The 20697-nt window shown below is 46.3% G+C and overlaps 1 protein-coding gene across 1 annotated transcript; it reads left to right on the top strand.

The window, feature by feature from the left end:
* The first annotated feature begins 63 nt into the window (after window positions 1-63).
* TRIM47 (tripartite motif containing 47) lies at window positions 64-19570 on the top strand. The gene is made up of 6 exons (XM_083725689.1): window positions 64-945; window positions 9877-9972; window positions 10772-11002; window positions 12849-13044; window positions 15529-15603; window positions 17190-19570. The coding sequence occupies exons 1-6, from the start codon at window positions 199-201 to the stop codon at window positions 17813-17815; spliced, it is 1971 nt and encodes a 656-aa protein (XP_083581815.1). The 5' UTR covers window positions 64-198; the 3' UTR covers window positions 17816-19570.
* The last annotated feature ends 1127 nt before the right edge of the window (window positions 19571-20697 follow it).

The raw sequence follows: 20697 nt of genomic DNA, 5'->3' as shown, positions 1-20697 counted from the left end.
GCTTGGATGAAGGGCTGGGTTCACCTCCGCTTCGCACCTTTGTGGGAGCGGTGAAGGGGCCGCGCCTCTAGGAGCAACGCGCACGCTGCCCCCTTAAACGGGAGGCTGGACTCGGCAATCTCCGCTGTGGGGCTGGCCGGAGCTGCCCGTCGGTGACACGCGTTCCTGGTGGGCGGAGTTGGCTCTCCCGCGCCCTGGATGTGGGAAAGGGAGCAGCCCAGGCGCGCTCTCTTCGCCTCCCTCTCGGTGGAGTCGAGCAGCATGGATGCGGGCTCCGGCCCCATCAGCCCAGTCTCCCATCTCCAGGAAGGCCCTTTCAGCTGCCCTATCTGCCTCGACGCCCTCAAGGACCCGGTCACCACCCCTTGCGGCCACAACTTCTGCCTGAGCTGCCTCGGGGCGCACAGGCACCACCCGGGGGCCGTCGCGGCGGGAAGCGGCGCGCCCAGCAGCTCCCGCTGCCCGCTCTGCCAGGAGCCTTTCCCGGCCGACCTCCAGCTCCGGAAGAACCACACCCTGGCCGAGCTGCTGCAGCTCCGGCAACCCGCCCCGAGCAGCCCGGGGCTGGCCATGGCCCCCGACAAGCCGCCGGAGCCGTGCGTGCCCGGCGACTCTTGCGCGCCGTCGGAGGACGCGCCGCCCGAAGAGGTGCTGTGCGACTTCTGCACCGACGGCGAGCGCGCCCGAGCGGCGCAGTCGTGCCTGGTGTGCCTGGCGTCCTTCTGCTCGCCGCACCTGCAGCCTCATCTCAAAAGCCCCGCTTTCCAAGGCCACCGGCTGGTGCCGCCCTTGCGACACATCGAGGAAAGCCTCTGCAAGCTGCACCTCAAGCCCCTGGAGAGCTTCTGCCGGACGGACCGGAGCTGCATCTGCCAGCTGTGCAGGGCCCAAGAGCACCGGGGCCATGAAGTGGTGGCGGTGGAGGTGGAGCGGGAGCACGTGGAGGTGGGTAGCACGGCCGTCCGGCCCTTCCAGGCACAAAGGGGGTCCTTTGTGCAGCCTCGCTCCAGGGACGCGGAGGGCGGGGACGCTCCCCTACCCAAGGCTGCAGTGCGCGGAGATTCCTGCAAGCTTCGCTCACCAGTTCCAACTGGAAGAGGGGAGGGTGGGTGGCTGTCGGCCCCTGCTGCTGTTCCTCGACGTGTTAAATTTAGGAGCCTCGCTAGGGACGGGTTGGGAGAAGCTGCCTGAGGCCGCTGCAAAGTGACTGGCTGGCAGGTCCCTGTTGGATGGGACGGCATAAATAAAAAATTGTCCAGTAGCACCTTAGAGAGTGTGTATCTGAAGAAGTGTGCATGCACACGAAAGCTTATACCCAGAATAAACTTAGTTTGTCTCTAAGGTGCTACTGGACAATTTTTTATTTATTTCGACTTTGTCAGAACCAACACGGCTACCTACCTGAATCTAGAAGGATGGGACAGCAGTTTGTCAGGTGCCCCAAGTTATCTGAAAAGCAGGTAGCCTATTTCCTAAGAGTTGGCACAAGGGTCTGTGTTTGCTCGGAAACACATTCCTGGAACTTACTTTCTTTGAAGGAGTGTGAGCTTGTTGAAAGACCCTTCCCTGTAAGCTTTCAGAATTTGAAGGAGTGTGTAGTTACTCTCTGGGGTTAGGAAGGCAGAGCAGTGCTGTCAGTGCAGGACTTGGGGGCAATGGTTTAGGGTCCAACTCAACAGAGTAAGTAGGAGGTCCCCACCACCACCAAACACAGAAGGGCTGGCTTACTACAATTTGAAGTAAGTTAAATAAGACACACAACCGTCTGCAAAGGGGATACATTAACAGTAGAGTGGGAGAACATGTTAGAGTGTTCGATTTGGGAGACCAGGTTTCAGATACTCACTCAGCCAGGACGCACACTCGGTGACCTGCTTAGACCAGTCACTGCCTGGTGCCCGTAGCTTGGTGGAAGTGTGCAAACATTCTAGGCAGGGGTTTAACCCCTGGCATCTCCAGGGAAAAGAATAATAAGTAGCTCAGCTGAGGAACAACTTCTGCCCTGAGATGCTGAGCAGCTGGTGCCAGTAGACAGCACTGGGCCAGATGGACCAGAAGACTGACTCAGTAGAAGGCAGCTAAGCTGGCCCTACCATTAGGCCGAGTGGGGCAGCTGCCTTGGGTGGCTGATTTTTGTCAACAGATTGTTACATTTGAGGTTATTATTACTGCTATTGTATTTCTACTTGTGGGAGTTCGTGCCTCAGGTACCAAAATGATGTGGCCAGCTCTTGGTTACTACTTATCTTATCTTGCGACTCTGGGAGAGGGAGGGTTGCTGTTCTGCCATGGGCAGCAGAACATCTCTGGGCAGCCATATAATCCTATGTTCATATGAGTGGAACGGCGGAGGCTGTGGAACAAGATTAAGGCTTATTGGGAAATTGGTTCAGAAAGGGAAAGAGCAGGGTAAGATGCGCTGGAAAAGTTATCTGTAGAGCTAGCTTGGCAGGAGAATGGAGCAATCCTTGTGGAGGAGGAGGAGACCTGGGTTGAAGTGGCACAGCCCTATCTGGGGAATCCTTGGAATGGCATTGCTGAGGAATCTGTAAGGCTAGGTTGTTGATCTGGAGGAGGGTGTGGGTACCTGGAGTATGTGTTCTATGGACACTGCTACTACTTAGGGTGTTTTAGGATGGTTTCAGGTATACAGTGGTACCTTGGGTTAAGTACTTAATTCATTCCGGAGGTCCGTACTTAACCTGAAACTGTTCTTAACCTGAAGCACCACTTTAGCTAATGGGGCCTCCTGCTGCTGCCGTGCCGCCAGAGCACAATTTCTGTTCTCATCCTGAAGCAAAGTTCTTAACCTGAAGCACTATTTCTGGGTTAGCGGAGTCTGTAACCTGAAGCGTATGTAACCTGAGGTACCACTGTACATGACATGTTTTAAGTTCAGGTTTCTGACTTACTGTAATTATGTCTCCCCTGCCATGGCTGTAAGTGTAAGAAGCATTGGAACAAATTTTTGCACAGCGGATCCCAAAGTGATGGCAACTTGGACATGAAGCTTTTAGGTTGTAGCAGTCTTGTCGAGACAGAGTTGGAAGGCTGATGACTTGATCAGATGTTGGCTGTGCAGACAGAGAACACTGCAAATGAACAGGGTGGAGTGCAGCATACTGCAGCGTTAGCCCTGATCCAAATTGGACCCCTCTGCCAGTATAATGATTGATAGGGGAGCTATGCTTTAGGGCAGGGATGGGGAACCTGTGACATTCCAGAAGTCATTCAAACCCCCATCATTCCTGAGCACTGGCCATGCTCACTGTGGTCGATGGGAGTTGGAGTCAAACAACATCTGGCGGACCACAGATGTTCTTCTTAACTGTGGCCATTCTGATAAATGAACTGGTTTGATTGACTAAACCAGTTTTTGATCTAGTCAATTTTTCCAACAGAAACTTTGCACTTTAAAAGTTTGGAAAGGCGTTTGCGACTGCAATCCTTCACATTGAGGAAGGGAAACCTTTTTCAGTCAAAGGTGACGCAATGCCTTTTGGGCATCCTTGTGGGGGGGCACAAAGTATGTGGGACCAGAGGCAAAATAAGCATAGCAGTAAATGGGAAATTTGCATGCTCCCACATTCCCCCTCTGTTCTTTGCCTAGGCAAGCACGAATCAGAATTTGAGTTAAAGGAATTGCCTTCCATCCAGGCAAAAACACTCCAGGAGAGTTTGAAGCTGTCAATGGGGTGTGTGTCTCAGGAGGGGGAGATAGGGCCAGATAGAAAGGACCACATATGAGCCCCCAACCCCCAGCCTGAGGTTCTCCATTATTGTTACCTGGAAGGAGTCCCACTGAATTCAATTGCGCTTACTTTGCTTCGGGCATCAATTGAATTGCATTGTAAGAGTGCATATGTAGATGTGCTGCACCTGCTTTTTAACCTGCTTCAAAACCGATTCATAATGGAAAGGGGACTAACCAACATAGCAACCATCCGACAGCATCTAGGACAGTCGCATCCACTGCTGCACTTCTGATTGTGCAGCTGGGAGTTCTGTAATTTTCCATGGAGCTGCGAGTCCCCGAATGCTGATACGTCATGTGAGGTACATGCCTGTGTGAACTCAGCTCCTCTGAAGCTATGCAATATTCTGCAACTAGTCTTTTGGGGCTTGTGGGGATGGGCTTTGCCAAGAGCTACCAAGACAGACAGGCGAAAGCTGCGTGCAGCCAGGACCCAGAAAGGAGAGCATTTGGTAAGGATTTGGGGAGCTGGCTGTTGTCATGGTTAAGTGCTTAGAGCCCGAGAATCTAGAAGGGGTTGTGAGGTAGGGATTGTAGATAATTGATCAGGGAAGAACATTTCCTATTAAAATTGCAATGTTCTGAAATTCCTAGACCATAGAGGTTTTTATTTAATTGGGCTTTCCTAATCCCAATTATTTGGGAGTAAGCCACACTGAGCTCTGTAGGGCTTACTTCAGAGTCAACGTAGTTAGGAGTGCAGCCTTAGAGTTGTCTAGAGGTCTGGAAGAAGGTGTCTGGATTTCTGATTTTATGGGTGGGGTACAGTCACACACCCACACCCACATCTCTGCTTCTGGGGCTGTTCTGTGCTCAGCCAACGCCTAGAGAGCTTTCCAGTGAAAGCGGGTGGGGTAGGGGGCCTGTGTTTCCCAAACCCTCAATGAGATGTTCCTAATGCAAAGACAACCATTTAGCTGAACTTCAGCCTGGCCTGCCAGATTACACACATGCAAACAATTTGTTGCTTTTGGGTTGGGGAGGAGGCTAAAACAAAAGTTGCGTGGGAGGAGGGTGTGATTAATCCTGTGTGCCTGTTAACTGGGCCTAACCAGTTTCTGTTCTGACAGCCTTTGGCTGCTGTGCAGTTGCACCAGGGACTCATTTCTTCCCCTTGCCTCTCTTTCCCACAGTGGCTCAGACTGGCTTCTTTATTTCACTTGGCTCGTCTCCCAGGTTCCGCTCCTTGCTCCGTTAGCCCTTTGTGTTGCGTTGAGACGGGGCATTTTTTCCATCGCTCCCCTTCCCAGTTGACGCTGACTCATCTCCTAGATTTTCACTTGCTAGTTTTTAATTGAGCTGTCAGTTTCGGTTTAGCTCATCCTAAAGCACCGGGTTAGTTGGGAAACCCCATCTCAGTGTTCTCTTTGGGAGAGATGGCTAAACTTGGAAAGGCTTGCTGCAAGCAGTACTTTACAACTCCCTAAAACAACTTCGTTTCAAGGTTATTATTCTTAAGTGGAGCATTTAAGGGCGGAGGATGCTTCCACAAATGGGAATCCTCAAGGGATCACACAGAGCCGGCAAGTTCCCATTGCATCGCAATGCCATTGTTTCTCTAGTCACAAGGCCGATTGAGATGCCCCAAACCTACTGATGTGAGGGGAGAATATTCTCCAGAGAATATTCTCGAGAATACAGTGGTACCTCGGGTTAAGTACTTAACTTAATTCGTTCTGGAGGTCGTTCTTAACCTGAAACTGTTCTTAGCTAATGGGGGCCTCCTGCTGCTGCCGCGCCGCCACCGCACGATTTCTGTTCTCATCCTGAAGCAAAGTTCTTAACCTGAGGTACTATTTCTGGGTTAGCGGAGTCTGTAACCTGAAGGGTATGTAACCTGAAGCGTATGTAACCCGAGGTACCACCGTATTCTCAAAAAGATTATTCTTGAGAATTTAACATCACTACTCGTACCCCAGGATGCCCAGGAAAATATTTTTCTCAGTGTTCACACTACTCTTGTGACCCATTACTTTAAGCCGGACGTGGGGAACCTTGTACCCCTCATGTTCTTGGACTCCCAACTCCCACCACCCGCATCCAGAAATGATGAGAGTTGGAGTCCAGTAGCATTTGGAGCTCTATGTCTTCCTGATCTCTGAAGGGAGTACATAAAAAGTTAGACAAAGCACTGGCTGTTGTTAACATGCTTTAAACCAGCTATTGGGAGCCTCAGGCCTGGAGGTTGAATGGGGTCCCTCAAACCTCTTTGTCTGGCCCTCAGGACTCCCCTCCCTGCTCAGCCTGGCTGGAATGGGTCCTTGAACTCTTGTCTGGATTGAGGAGCAGAAGAGAGAGAGGCGCACAAAGCTAAAATTCATGTTTATTGCTCTTCCTACTTTGGCATCTGACAAGGCTTACCATCAGCATGTGACCCCTGAAAGGTCACCCAGAGGGGAGATGTAGCCCTCTGGGTGTAATGCCATGTAATGTACCATAACTGATGCTATGATCACACCCGAAAAGGCCTACTTGGAGAATGTTGCTTTCTGTTCATTAGTGTGGGAAGGACTCTGATACTGCAGTCTGTTCCAGTACCTCTGGTATGTAGCATGAGGCCTGAAAAAGGGATTGAAGCTACAGCAGCCACAGGCAGGACAGCTGTGGCTTTCAAAGTATAGGTGCAAACTCCCTAAATGGGCGCCAGGTGGTCACTTTTAGAACATGGATGGGGAAGCAGTAGCTGTTCATTGTACTACGGCTCCCATCATCCCTACCACTGGGCATGCTGGCTAGGGGTTGGTGGGAGTTGGAATCTCACAGCAGCTGGAGGAGCACCACTTCCACATTGCTGTTGTAGAGGCACAGAAGTGGGGTGTACAGTGGTACCTCAGGTTAAGAACTTAATTCGTTCTGGAGGTCCATTCTTAACCTGAAACTGTTCTTAACTTGAGGTACCACTTTAGCTAATGGGGCCTCCTGCTATCGCCACCGCACAATTTCTGTTCTCATCCTGAAGCAAAGTTCTTAACCCAAGGTGCTATTTCTGGGTTAGTGGAGTCAGTAACCTGAGGCATCTATAACCCGAGGTACCACTGTATAGGGACAGTCTCTAAAGCATATATCATTTCATGGGAAGGAGCCTCATAGCATGGTAATAATGGAGGAATCAAGTTAATCAGGACAGAGTTTATTAAAGGGGTTGAAAAGGCCATCTGATATATTGCCTATAAACTTTGAGCAAAACATTTTAGAAATGGTCCCAGTGGCAGCTGGGACCTATTGGGAGCCCAGCAGTAGAAAGAGCCAATGATTGGCAGAGCCAACTAAGTCTAGATTTGTCCCCATCCTCTTCCCTGCTGAGGTGGACAAGGGCAACACTGTGAGACTAAGGAGAAGGAAGCTGGCAAGTTGTGCTGCCCCCTGAACTGGCTGTAAGAAGGATGCGGGCAGGTGGGCCTGGCAGAGAGCAGGCCGAGGGTGGTGGGCAGTTCTCCTTTCACTTAATGGACCTGACTCCACTGGACAGTCCCATGGTTCAGTGGGGGGAGCACCCTCTTTGCGTACAAAAGGCCTCTGGTTCAGTCTTTGGCAGCATTTCCAGCTGAAAGGCATTCCTGGGTAACAGGGCCAGGAAAAACTTTGGCACAAGATCCCAGAGAATGGCTGCCAATCAGGATAGCCACTACTAGGCTTGAAGGACCAATTGTTTGGAGCTGGTATGAAGTCAGAATTCCAGGCAGTGAAGTTCTTTCCTGCTGCCAGGCAACCATAAATTGACCCCAGTTCTGTTATGGAGCCAGAGCAAGTCTGTATCTGATGAACAGAAGGGAACCCGTCTGTTAATTACCTCCCCCTTTGCCTGGAATAAAATGTTATCACTCCTGGTGGAAGGGAAGAGGCAGAGACTTTCCTGTGTGGCAAAAATAGATAGGGTTTGGCTTGCTGTCAAGGACTGCCATGCCTGGGATGGCTTAAGCAAGTGTTATTTATTTTCATGGCGGAACACCTGGAAAAAAACAATTCCTTGCATGTGTGAGCACATGCACATGTATGTTAGTCAGAACGCACTTAATCATTCTCATTGCTGCATTTATATTCCACCTCGAGGAAGGGTATCTTGTTCTTTCCGCCCCCGCCTCTATTTTATCTTCGTGAGAAAAGTAGGTTAGGCAGTTAGTTTAGGTGCTAAGGGGGGATTTGAACCCTGGTCCTTTAACAGTACTCTAACTAGCACACAGCATAGACAGATTGGTGCTGTGTATGCCCCAAACGAAATACAATTTTTACCTTATTGGCCAGTGTCAAATCAAATTGATCATGGCTATTGATGCTGGTTCCGTTTAATGCTAGCAATTTTATGTTCTGTATGTTTATATAAAATAGCACATATGACTAAGGAACAAGTATTCCCTGCTTTTGGAAAAGAAGCAGCTTTTATGACCGGAAAAAATAATGCCATTTTTTTGTTAAATCATCTTGGCTACATCTCAGTTAAATCCCTTTCCTTCCCTCTCCCTGGGTCTGCTTAAAGAGATCAATGGGTTATTATGGCTTCACCAGATAAGCCCTCTCCGTTGCACTTTAATTTCCTTGCTTTCTGGTCCGGGTGAGGGTGTTGATGCAATTTGGGCTGTGGCTCTTGCTTTCTCTGATAGAGCTACGATTGTTCCTTTCATTGCAACCCTCTCAGTCTGGTCTTTATCTCACTCCAGCACATTGTTTAAATGGAGTTTGGAGCCACATGACAGTAGCACTTTGCTCTTTTTAGCTTTCCAGAATTGGGCACGTTTCCAGTCAAAATTCAAATGTCAGACAGTTGGGAAGACCGCTTCCTTTACAGTTCTTTAAAAGTAGACAAAAGACTGTTGCTTTTGCAAATAAAAACAAAAACCAGACACACGCACATAATATATTACAATAATGTTTCCAAACACAAACCAACTCATGTTCGGGGTCAACATTTGATAGATCATCAGGGGAATGGTTTGTTTCAAGTTTAGATTACTTTGGCCTCATTCACACATAACACTAAGCCATGGATTAATCAAAAACATTATTAGCATTGTGTGAGATACCTGCCTAGCCATTTAACTGTTATTTGTTCACTGACAACAAACTGTGTTTTATTGTTGACTTATGAACCTTTGTTTTAGTAAGTGTTTTTAAAAAAAATAAAAAACAAGGTGCTGGTGCTCATCTTGATAAAAGTGCCATTGGTGCCAGCACAAAATGGCTGCCATGAGCCACAAAAAATATGTAACAGTATTCAGTACCTGTGAGTACACACACACACACACACACACACACAAAAGCACTGGTTTAGCTATGGCTTGGTGTGTAGTATGTGAACCCAGCACCCTTCTTCAATCATGGCTTGTTTGGTTACTCCACCCTAGATGTTTACCAGGTTACAAAGGCATGAGAAAAGAAGAGCTGGAAAACAAAACTAATCATCACCATCCTCTCCTTGACATCTGATGGGAGGGCGTTCCACAGGGCGGGTGCCACTACCGAGAACGCCCTCTGCCTGGTTCCTCTCGCAGTGAGGGAATCACCAGAAGGCCCTTGGTGCTGGACCTCAGTGTCTGGGCTGAATGATGGGGGTGGAGATGCTCCTTCAGGTATACAAGGCCAAGGCCATTTAGGGCTTTAAAGGAGAAATGATGGAGAAATAAGATGTGGTATGTTTAATCATCCTGGTTAACTCATGGTTTGTTGAACAAACTGTGGCTTAGATTTATGGGCTAGCGGAGCCTTTGTCAAGAACAAGTATAGAATAGGCAGGAGAGACAATAAGGGCAATACGTTATGCAGAATGAATGGACAGGAGGGAATATAAGGGTTTTGTGGAGCAAGAGCAATCAGGCACAGTGCAAAGTGAAGTCTCATCACTACCACCTTCAAAGAACTTGTCCTTTTTAATCTTTAGAGTAGTGGTGGGGAATTCTTGGATCTCCAAATGTTGCTGGACTCCCAACTTTCATCAGGCACAGCTAGCTTGGCCAGGACTTATGGAAATTGGGAGTCCAACAAAATCTGGAGGGCCACAGTTCCCCATTCTTGCTTTTCAGAAATAGATTTAACAGTGAATATTTCTCTACAGCCATGAGGACTGGAAGAGAAATGTACTATTTTCTGTCAATGCAAGGTGACATTCTGATATTCCCTTTCTTCAAAAGGCCCAAAGACCCAAAATCCTGAACAGCGTTGAGAATCAGTTGGATGAACTTGGAGTCACTATTGCGCAGACAAGGAGGACTGTGGACCTCATCAAAGTAAGATGGCTTCAGTCTATTTCATCCCAGAAGAAAAACTGGATGTTGATCTCACACACACTGTGCCCTGTTCTTTTCATATATTTCTATGTCATTGTCTCCTGGTGCCAAGGGGATCAGGGGTTTGGGCTGTCTCTCGGCCTGGGTATCAAGAGGTGGTTCATCCACTGATTCTGATCCAATTCTGCTGCAGTGTTGGGAGGTTTAATTAAAGATAACATGTAAGCAAAGAACAAAAATCCTCTTGCATGTATGCACTCGTGTTGCACAAATATACAAGCTTCCTGAGAAATGGATCACATGGTGCTTTTCCTAGACTGTTCCACTTCAGACTGCAGGTGGAGGATCACATTTTTCAACGTTCCATCAGACTGGGGGAAACTCCATGCCTATAAGAAAATGGCATGTCCACTTGCAGAGATACCCTCATTTCTGGCACTCTGATAAAAGACAGAAAAGCATATAGTGGCTTAGTGAATTTGGCAGCAGTGGGAACCTTTTCCCTAAAGTTTGCCTCTTTACATGTCGTGGTCCTGATAAAAAGTGGAGGGCTTTAAAATGAAATAATCCAGACATGTTTCCTAATGTTGAATTCAAGCATCATGCCTAGTCTGGCTTAAAGTGGGTCTTTTTAAACAATCAGATCTTGAAGAAGATTTGATTGCTTCTGCCCTCCCCCACCTGGCCAACTTTAAAAGGAGGATCTGGATGTGTGCATGTTTTTTTTGGGGGGGGGTGTGAAAATATATGTAATCTACATGAATGATAATTGGTATAAAGCTATCTCTGTTGTGTTTAGGGCACTGCTCAGAAAGAGAAGGAAAAGGTCAGCAAACTCTTTGCCGAGACGGCCAGGGTCCTTGCAGCCTTTCAGAAGGAAGTCCTTGGCTTCATCGAAGATGGGGAAAGAGCAATGCTGACTGGGGCAGCGGAGGAGCTGCGGCAGAAGGAAGAGAGGCGTGACATACTGACTGAACACAAGCGGAATCTGGAGAAGGTTCCCAGCACAGACACCATCTCTTTCCTGCAGGTCTGTGCCCCTGAGTGTTATTCTAGTAGAGAGTCACCCCTAAAAGTGCTTCATTCCTTGCCTCTGGGCAGATCCACACCATACATCGAAAGCACATCTAACATACATCGGAAGCACATGACTTTCCACAAATGAATCATGGGAACTGTAGTTTCCTCTCACAGAACTACAGTTCCCAATGCCCTGAACAAACTACAATTTTATTTCTTCTTATTTATTGAAATTTATATACCGCCCTATACCCGGACATCTCACAGAACAAAACCAGAACACAAAACCACAAAATATATACAGTGGTACCTCGGGTTACAGATGCTCAGGTTACAGATGCTTCAGGTTACAGACTCCGCTAACCCAGAAATAGCACCTCAGGTTAAGAACTTTGCTTCAGGATGAGAACAGAAATTGTGTGGAGGAGGCGTGGCAGCAGTGGGAGGCCCCATTAGCTAAAGTGGTACCTCAGGTTAAGAACAGTTTCTGGTTAAGAACGGACCTCCAGAATGAATTAAGTTCTTAACCCGCGGTACCACTGTACGGCAAATAAAAACAACAACCCAATAACCTGCCCTCCAAAAACCCACCTTTTAAAAGGGCATATGATATAAATCGGAGCAACCAAAGGCCTGGTTAAAAAGGAACATTTTTGCCTGGTGCCTAAAGGTGTATAGTGAAGGCGCCAGGCGAACTTCCCTGGGGAGAGCATTGGACAGACGGGGAGCCACTGCAGAAGGCCCGTTCTCATGTTGCCATCCTCCGGACCTCTCGAGGAGGAGGCACACAAAGGAGGGCCTCAGAAGATGATCTCAGGGTGCGGGTAGGTTCATATGGAAAGAGGTGGTCCTTGAGGTATTGCGGTCCTGAGCCATTTAATGCTTTATAGGTCAGAACCAGCACTTTGAATTGGTAGCGAGTGCAGTCGGACCAGGATTATTTTACAGAAAGTATTGTGCTTTCAATGTATGGCATGGATTTCCCCTCTCTGGAAACAGTAGAAAAGGGGAGGACTTGTGGAGACGTGCTGTCCTCTCTAGCGAGCTGCAAGTGGAGAGTCTGATTCAGCTTGTCCATAATTTTTTTATGGGCAGATGCTGCTGCTTTTTCTGGCTCCAGACTGGTGATTTTTGTATTGGAAGGTGGGCATGCTTGTACGCTACAGGGACAGGAATAATAATAATAATAATAATAATAATAATAATAATAATAATATATTTATACCCTGCCCATCTGGCTGGGCCTCCCCAGCCACTCTGGGCAGCTTCCAACCAAATATTAAAATACAGTAATGCATCAAACATTAAAAGCTTCCCTAAGCAGGTAGGACACAATGGACATTTGTCTCTTTTACCAGGCCCCACAATTTGTAGGGCATTCATTCATTTACAACAGCCTTCCCCAATCTGATGCCTTTCAGATGTTGTTGGACAACAACTCACATCATCCATGACCATTGGCCATCCTTGCTGGGGCTGATGGGAGCTGTAGTCCAGCAACGTCTGGTGGACACCAGGTTGAAGAAGGCTAGTATGCAATCGCAGTGCTCAGTCCTATCTGGATCTCTGCTGGGAAATATGCCCTCATCCGCTGTGTAGGGGCCCTGGGTAAACGGACCTTATAGGGAGGAGGCTCTGCTGAGCTCTATGTTCCTGGATCCACATTTGGAACAGAGCAGCATGCCAACATCTCCTGCCAGTGTAGCTGCTCTTTCTCTCTGTCCCCCTCCCTCCCTCTGGTATGTTTGTTTCCATGTCACGAACAGCAGCCATAGAGGTGGCTCTGTGGAATGAGTCCTCCCATCAGTCAATTGCTGTATATCACTCCCTTTTCTTTCTTTCTTTTTTTGGCACAGGAGTTCCAAGCACTGAAAATAGCCACCGAAGAGAAAAACTTCTCATGGGCAAGCTTCCCCAAAGAGCTGAGCTTCATCAAATCCAGCCAGGCCGTGCTCGCTGTGAAGGAAATGCTAGTGAACATTTGCAAGAACCAGTGGGACCAGCTCTCAGGGAATGGAGACGAAGGGCCCATTCTTTATGGCATGCCAGAAGGTCTGTAGCAGACGGAATATCCTGCCCTTGCATTCCATGTAGAGCGCTATGCATTCTGCAGTGTTTTGATTACGGAATTCTTTGCTGACTCTGATAGCTACCATGCGGTTTCTGCAGAGATTATTAGTGCCCAGCAAATGCTAAGAATCCACTGCTTCCCTGTAGCTCTTAAGTATCTTGGAGCTCTGGAAGTCTCTGTGAACAGGGACTGGGCTTGGAAGTATCAGCAACAAGAATGCACATTGCTTCCTTTGCATCAAACATTAAAAGCTTCCCTAAACAGGGCTGCCTTCAGATGTCTTCTAAAAGTCTGGTAGCTGTTGTTCTCTTTGACATCTGGTGGGAGGGTGTTCCACAGAGTGGGTGCCACTACCGAGAAGGCCCCCTGCCTGGTTCCCTGTAATCTCACTTCTCGCAGTGAGGGAACCACCAGAAGGCCCTCGGGGCTGGACCTCAGTGTCCGGGTAGAACAATGGGGGTGGAGACGCTCCTTTTCCCAGTCTGTTCTCAAAGCTTGAAATGCAGCTGGGGTACCCAGCCTTATGCAAATTCAGGACACTTGCTTCCATTCACATGTTGAATTTTGCTTGTAGACGTTTGCTACTTTTAACATGCAGTAAACACTTTGGGGCATTAGAACCCACTAGGCACCATTTACATCATGGAAGTGGGAACCTGCCGCTCTCCAGATGTTGTTGGACTTTATCGCCATCATCTCTGGCCATGGTGGTTGGAACCGATGGGGGCTGGAGTGCAGTATCGTTTGGAGGGCCAGGTTCCGCATCTCTGTTTGACATCTCCAAGTCTCCTCTTGATGTTGGCATTTGTACCTGCCTAAATGAATGTCAAATGCCAGCCTCAAAGGGAGAAGATGTTTTAAACTACAGCCTCCATTTCAAAGCACTGCAAGTGGTGCAGCTGTTTTGAAGTTGCATAATAACAAGACTCTCTTAAATTGGTGTCGGGTTTCTGCGCCCTGTGCCTCCTGCTTGGGCTTGTGTTTTTTTTATAAGGTTTCCATAAGGACTCAAATCAGAAGGCAACAAACAGACATCACCGGGTGTGGCCAGCAGTGGTTTGGGGAAGATGTCCAAAGTGGCTTTTCCTTGAAACAGAGCCTTGTCTTTCAGAACACAGGGGAGATATACATTTGAAGCTCACTGTCCTGCCAGAATTGGAGTGGATCTTGCTGGCTTAGTCCTCAAGTTCAACTGCTCCCTAAAGAAACTATTGCAATGTGTGACTTCTAGCCTAGCATTGGCTCTGTTCTGTTCAGGGCTTCCCCACCCTCTCCCATACATGCCCCAGGTTTCAGGGAGGAATACTTCCTGGATACTTACCAGGGAGTTTGCACTAACTGCTTTCGGGTCACAGCGTGCTGCCACTATCCCCACAAGACCCAGCCAGAGGCACAAACAATACATCCATGAGAACAGTGGAACAGTCTCCCTCTGGAAGTTGTGGACTCTCCTTCCTTGGAGGTTTTTCAGCAGAGGTTGGGTGGCCATCTGCCATTGATGCTCTAGCTGGTATGCCCCGTGGAGGAACTTAAGGTCCACAAATGACAACATTTTGGAGGTCCCAAGTCGCAAGGTAGTTAGATTGGTCTCAACTAGGGCCAGGGCCTTTTCAGTACTGGCCCCAACTTGGTGGAACGCTCTGTCACAAGAGACGGGTTCTGCGGGACTTGACATCTTTCCACAGGGCCTGCAAGACAGAGTTGTTCTGCCTGGCCTTTGGTTTGGACTCAGTCTGACCCTTATGTTTCCCTCCCCGTATGGTTTTGATCTATGGGCTACTTTTAAAATGAGGCTGCATTTTAAACTGCATTTTAACCTGTATTTTAAATTGGGTTTTTCCCCCTATTATGTTTTTACTATAATTTTACTGGTGTTAGCCGCCCTGAGCCCGGCTCTGGCTGGGGAGGGTGGGGTATAAATAAAATTATTATTATTATTATTATTACTGAGATTCCTGCATTGCAAGAGGTTGTACTAAATGACCCTTGGGTCCTTTCCAACGATTCTATGATAACTGGGCACCACCACACAGAGCCCTATGTGGTGGTGGGGAGGCTGAAGGAAGGTACTCTTTTCAGGCCCAGAAGAAAAAGTTGTTGGGGTCCAGCAACTCTGTAAAATGTGTGTTTTTGGGATGAGCACAGGACCACAACAAAGTTATGAGCAGATCCCTCTGCTGGCTGGCTTTGTAGTAGCACAAGGACATGTTAGGATCTTGGATCCTGGGATAACATCCTGTGGGATTTCCCTCTTCTGATTAATAGGTTTAAGAATCTAATCACAACAGGCTTGTTGATGACAAATGAATTTAAGGTTAAAGGTGGTTGTATGGAATAGTACACCTGGGTCTGATCAGCCAGGATACTTTCTAATGAACAAGCCTCTTTTCCTTGTGTGATGGGTTGGTTTTTTTTCTTTTTCTTTTTTGCTGAGGTAAATTTTTGACAATTTCCTCTCCTCACAGTGACCATTGAGCCCCTGATTCCAGAAAAAAGCAGCAACCCCGCCTGTTTGGAGTCCCGAGATTATTTTCTCAAATGTAAGACCATTTTATTGTATGTTTTATCTCCCTTGGCTTTTGTTTCTTTGCTGATGGCGTAACGTTTGGCAGACGGCAGACGTGTTGCAGACAGCAGAAATGTCAGCCCACTCAAAGTTAATTATGAGCGCAGTCCAGTGAAAACAAAATGCTTGAGTGTTGTTTTTAGAAAACGTTCAGTGTCTCAGTTACTGGTCTTTACTGGCCTAGCTAGGTTTAGCTGAAAATACAGGGATTTAAGCACACGGGCAAAAGATTCCTAGATTGCAGGGGGTTGGACTAGATGACCCTTGTGGTCCCTTTCAACTTCATGATTCTATGATGCCTGTAAAGCTATACCACCTCCTTTTCCTGTCATAAAGAGGCACATATTGGAAGAGATGGAATACACATATTCGGTTCTATCACTGCATGAAAGAAAAAAAATAAGGCTGTGGCATAAAAAAGAGATTTATGTTAAATATATATCATGAGGACCGGAAACTGGATTTTATTTTTATAAATCTGGTGAACTGAACTATCAGTATTTAAAATGCATTTATATGGAGGAGGAAACCAGAAACCTTGAAAATATAGAAAACAGAAGGGGTCTCTGAAATCAGAGTGCGGTACATATTTGCTCCTTGATTCCATAGCTCTGCCACTCTCTGCTTCTAAATGACTATTACTCTACATACCCCCATCTTGCCACCCGCTTTCCCTATTTCATCTTCCCAAAACACAGAAACACAAGGTGCGGGTAAATATTTTTATTTTTTTAAAAAAACTGCAACCAACCAAGTTTGCCATAGGGCTAAACTGAAGCCACACAAGTGGTATGCACAAATTTAAATATAGTTAGGAAAAATCCAACAATTTTTGCAGAATATATGTTGGTTGCAGCAGTGGAGTTTTTAGAACACGTGGTTGTATCCAACACTGCTGTTCCACTCATGCAACAGCTTTCTGCTTGTGCAATGCAATTATGTTGTTGTTGTTATTTATATACCAACCTATACCCGGAGGTCTCAGGGCGGTTCACAGAAAAGATCGACATAAAAACCACAATATATATAATCATAATCAAAATAACAACAAGAAATTAAACACACACACACAAAAAGAGCCACATTTTAAAAGAGCATAGGATGTCAATCAGATCAATCAAAGGCCTGGTTAAAAAGGAATGTTTTTGCCTGGCACCTAAAGGTGTATAATGAAGGCGCCAGGTAAACATCCCTGGGGAGAGCATTCTACAGATGGGGAGCCACTGCAGAGAAGGCCCATTCTCGTGTTGCCACCCTCCTTTTCTCCTTTCCCCTGCAGTCCCCCACCATGATGGGGACCCTTTGGAACATATTTTGGAGGGTGGGGTGCAGAGAGAGGAAGGGGGAAGTCCCATTGCATCACTCAAACAACGTTAGATCCTACCCAAGGCTCCTAAGTCTAAGGGTGCCTAAGTTCAGGAGTCTGAATGATTACTGAGGGGTACCAACCTCAGTGATGGTATGTTTCAGTTTTGTTGTCCAAGAAGACAAGATGACTAATACTGTGTGACTTCCTTGCTCTGCCTTCTTCTCGCCTTCTCCCACCCCTACCCCACACAGTTGCCTTCATCATCGACTTGGACAGCGATACTGCCGACAAATTCCTTCAGCTGTTTGGGACCAAGGGAGCCAAGCGGGTGCTGAACCCTATCGCCTACCCCGAGAGCTCGACCAGGTTTGTCAACTGCGAGCAGGTGCTGGGTGAGAACTTAATGAACCGAGGCAACTACTACTGGGAAGTGGAGATCATTGACGGCTGGGTGAGCATTGGCGTCATCACGGAAGATTACAACCCACAGGAGTCCTATGACAGGGGCCGCCTGGGCAGGAACGAGAACTCCTGCTGCCTACAGTGGAACGGGCAGAACTACGTGGCCTGGTTCGGCGGCTTTGACTGCGTGATACAGCAGCCTTTCTTCCATACAATTGGGGTGTACTTGGAGTACTCTGAGAAGGTGCTGACCTTCTTTGGAGTCAAGGATTCCAAGATGACGTGCCTGCAGCAGTTCAAAGTGGCTCGCTTCAAGAAGGGTCATTTTGACCCCTTCCAGAATAAGATCAACCACCAGTTTCCGGCGCTGTTTACACACAACCTCAAGCCGGCCTTCTTCCTTGAAAGTGTTGATGCCCACATGCAGCTTGGGCCTCTCAAGAAAGATTGTGTTTCGGTGCTGAAGCGACGGTAACTCGTTCCATGTGCGGTAGAGCAAGAAAGAAACTGGTAAAGAGATTTAAAACGGGATCTTTCCTAGAACAGCATGTCACTTCCATGATACAGGGTTACTAGGCTCTTCGCCCATATGTCTGTCCCTGCTACCTTTTGAGTCATTTGACTGGTGCCTTTAAAAATAATGGGCCATTTCCATGTTGGTCTTTTCTCTCTTGTCACCTCTTGGATTTTTAGTCATAGTTATAGTTTATTCACACTGGGCTTAAACTCGAAGGCCAAGCTTGTTACCTTTCACCTGCTGATTGGGGATTTGGAGAGGATTGATTCTAGTCTGAACTTTCATTTTCTGTATTAATCCAATATATTTACCACACACACACACACACACACACACACACACATACACACACACAGTTTCCTGATTCTGTACTCATCAGTTCTAGGGCTTCTTCCTGCTCTCTTAGCCGGGGGGATGGTGGCGGCGGGGAAAATATCAGTGTTACTTAAAGACAGGAGTCAAGAACCTGGAATGTTGCTGGACTACAAGTCCCATTACCCCTAACTATTGGCCAGACTGACAGGGGTTGCTGGGATTTGGAGTCCCCTAACAGCTGGAGAACCATAGGCTCCCCACCTCTGGCCCAGCTTGTGAGGAGTTACAATTTTTTCTGTGGGCACTGAGCCAAATCTTAACTTCTGATTTAAACTGCTGTTCTTTAAGATGGGAGCTGGTGGTTGAGTTGAAACAGGCGACCTACTTTTCTTCTGTTTCTAGGATATCTTGATTTTAGTAGATAATTACAGTTCTTCATATAAATTGGGAAGGATGGAAAAATAAAACTTAGCTAGTTCAGAGACAGAACTGATTTTTACCATTTGAAGATTATTATTATTTACCTCATGGATTCCCTGACAATAACTGAATTGCTGAAATGCTTGTGTGTTTTATTAGCCCTGTGGTCTCAGCATTACGGTTATTTTCTGCCAGAGTTTTCTTCCAGTTATTCAGTTTGTTGCCTATCTGCCAGGGGTGGATCTTTTACAAAATAAATGGCAACCTACTGAACACAGGGTGAAAAATATTATGAATTTGGTGAAACATGATGGTTAATTGTATGAGTTCACTTATCCCTGCTGTCTGGGCTCATGCAGTTCTTCCTGCCTACCAGTAAGAAACGGTGAGGTCACCAAAGTTATTTTCTACTTCCCCTAATGGAAATAACTACAGCGCAATTGCTCACAATAGCAACACACACACAAACCATCATTGGTCAGCATTATTAAAAATATGTTTTGGCATTTTCATCTTTCAGCCAAATACTAAATATGTTAGTCTGACTTGAGTTGAGCAAGACTCTACTTCCTGGTAGATATGCCTATAAATGCAGCCCTTACAATCTCACCTGTTGCCATTGGAATTAGTTATTGAAAGAATACCACAATGATCATGTTGTGATTTCTGTATTCTTACTGTATTCTTAAAAACACTTTGGGGATAAACTGGAACAATAGGAAATTTCACACTGAACCAAAATTGGCTGTATTAATTGTTCCTCCATGAGCAAAAAATAAAGCCAGTATATTTGCTTCCTTAGGTAATACTGTGCTGCTGTTTGTTTTTCACCCTAGTTTTTGGGTGGTGGTAACCTTTCTGCTTTGTTTTATTATTTTTATTAATAATACACAGTTGTATAATCTAACATGTGTGAGGAGATAATAAGGAAAAAAGTTTAAAAGAATCTAGTTGCCATTAAAGAATATGCAAACATAATCCTGGTTTGTCTTTCTTTGCTAACCTCAAATGAATGAGCTTACTTTCTGCAATGTTTTCAATCAATACCAATTTACTATGGGCAAATAATAACACTTTTGTGGATAGCAGCAGCCAACTATACACCATAAAGTTTGCACACGCATGTGTCTGCATTTATTTTTAATAAAATGAGGGCTTTATTTATTCGATTCATGCAGCATGTACATCCTTTTTGAAGAAAATAATCTGGATTAGTTTCATAAAAATGGCTTGCAGTTTTTAAGTTCTACCACAAAATATCATAGTAAGAGACTCGTGATTACTGTAACATGTGGCACTACAAAATTTCCACTAAAGTCAAGCTTAGCTGGTACGTAACCCAACCAGAGTAATCCTCATTATCCACATTATATAGATTCCACCTTCCATGGGAATGGGAATGGATACAGCCTCTGCAATATTATTGTTTTGCAGTAAAAATCTTCACGCTCCAGTTTCTCATTTGTTTTGACTGCTGCCTGTGATACTGGAATAATCTCACTGCAATAGCCAAGCAACTTCCCATAGCTACAGTGCTGATGGTGTAGCTGTTGATAATGCCACAAAGCAAGTTTTAGGATCAAGTTGTAAGGCAGTGAGCTTAACACAAACTGTCGCTGAAAGTAATGACCTCCCGTGACCTTCCTAGGACTCTGGGCGGGTTATATCCTGGTTTTTTTACGTGACAATGCATTAAAGATAAGTATTAAAAAACAAAAACAAGGTCAAGTAAAGTGATAAGAAAAAAACAAGCAAATAAAAATGCAGTAGAGATGGTGTAAACACAATTTAAAAAGCAGAATATACCATATCTGGTTTGAGTGTCCTATTTTAAATTTATGACTTTGTAATAGTTAAGTCTTTATTAGGTTATAGGGTGCTACAGCTACAGTCCAGTATGTACGATCCCGGCAAGTAAGTCCCATTGAACTTTTAAGCAGACACATAAAGGATTCTGCTGTAAAGGAGATGCATGTCTGGCCCAGATTAAGGGGTTGTATTTGTGGTTGTGGGGAGGGCAAAGTAGTTTGCGGAGTATGGATTTAACTTTACTTCATTTTGCCCACCCACTTTCTGCCTAAGTGCTGAAGGTGGCAAACAGTTGA

The sequence above is a fragment of the Podarcis gaigeae genome (assembly GCF_964106915.1).
Source record: "Podarcis gaigeae genome assembly, chromosome: 2".
Classification (NCBI taxonomy): domain Eukaryota; kingdom Metazoa; phylum Chordata; class Lepidosauria; order Squamata; family Lacertidae; genus Podarcis; species Podarcis gaigeae.
Note: the sequence above shows the minus strand (reverse complement) of the source record. Positions and strands in the feature narration are given on the sequence as shown.

Coding starts and splice junctions, on each gene's coding strand:
- TRIM47 (XM_083725689.1), top strand. CDS start 199: ATGTGGGAAAGGGAGCAGCCCAGGCGCGCTCTCTTCGCCTCCCTCTCG. Junction 9,973..10,771: donor GGACTGTGGACCTCATCAAA/GTAAGATGGCTT, acceptor TGTTGTGTTTAG/GGCACTGCTCAGAAAGAGAA. Junction 11,003..12,848: donor ACACCATCTCTTTCCTGCAG/GTCTGTGCCCCT, acceptor TTTTTGGCACAG/GAGTTCCAAGCACTGAAAAT.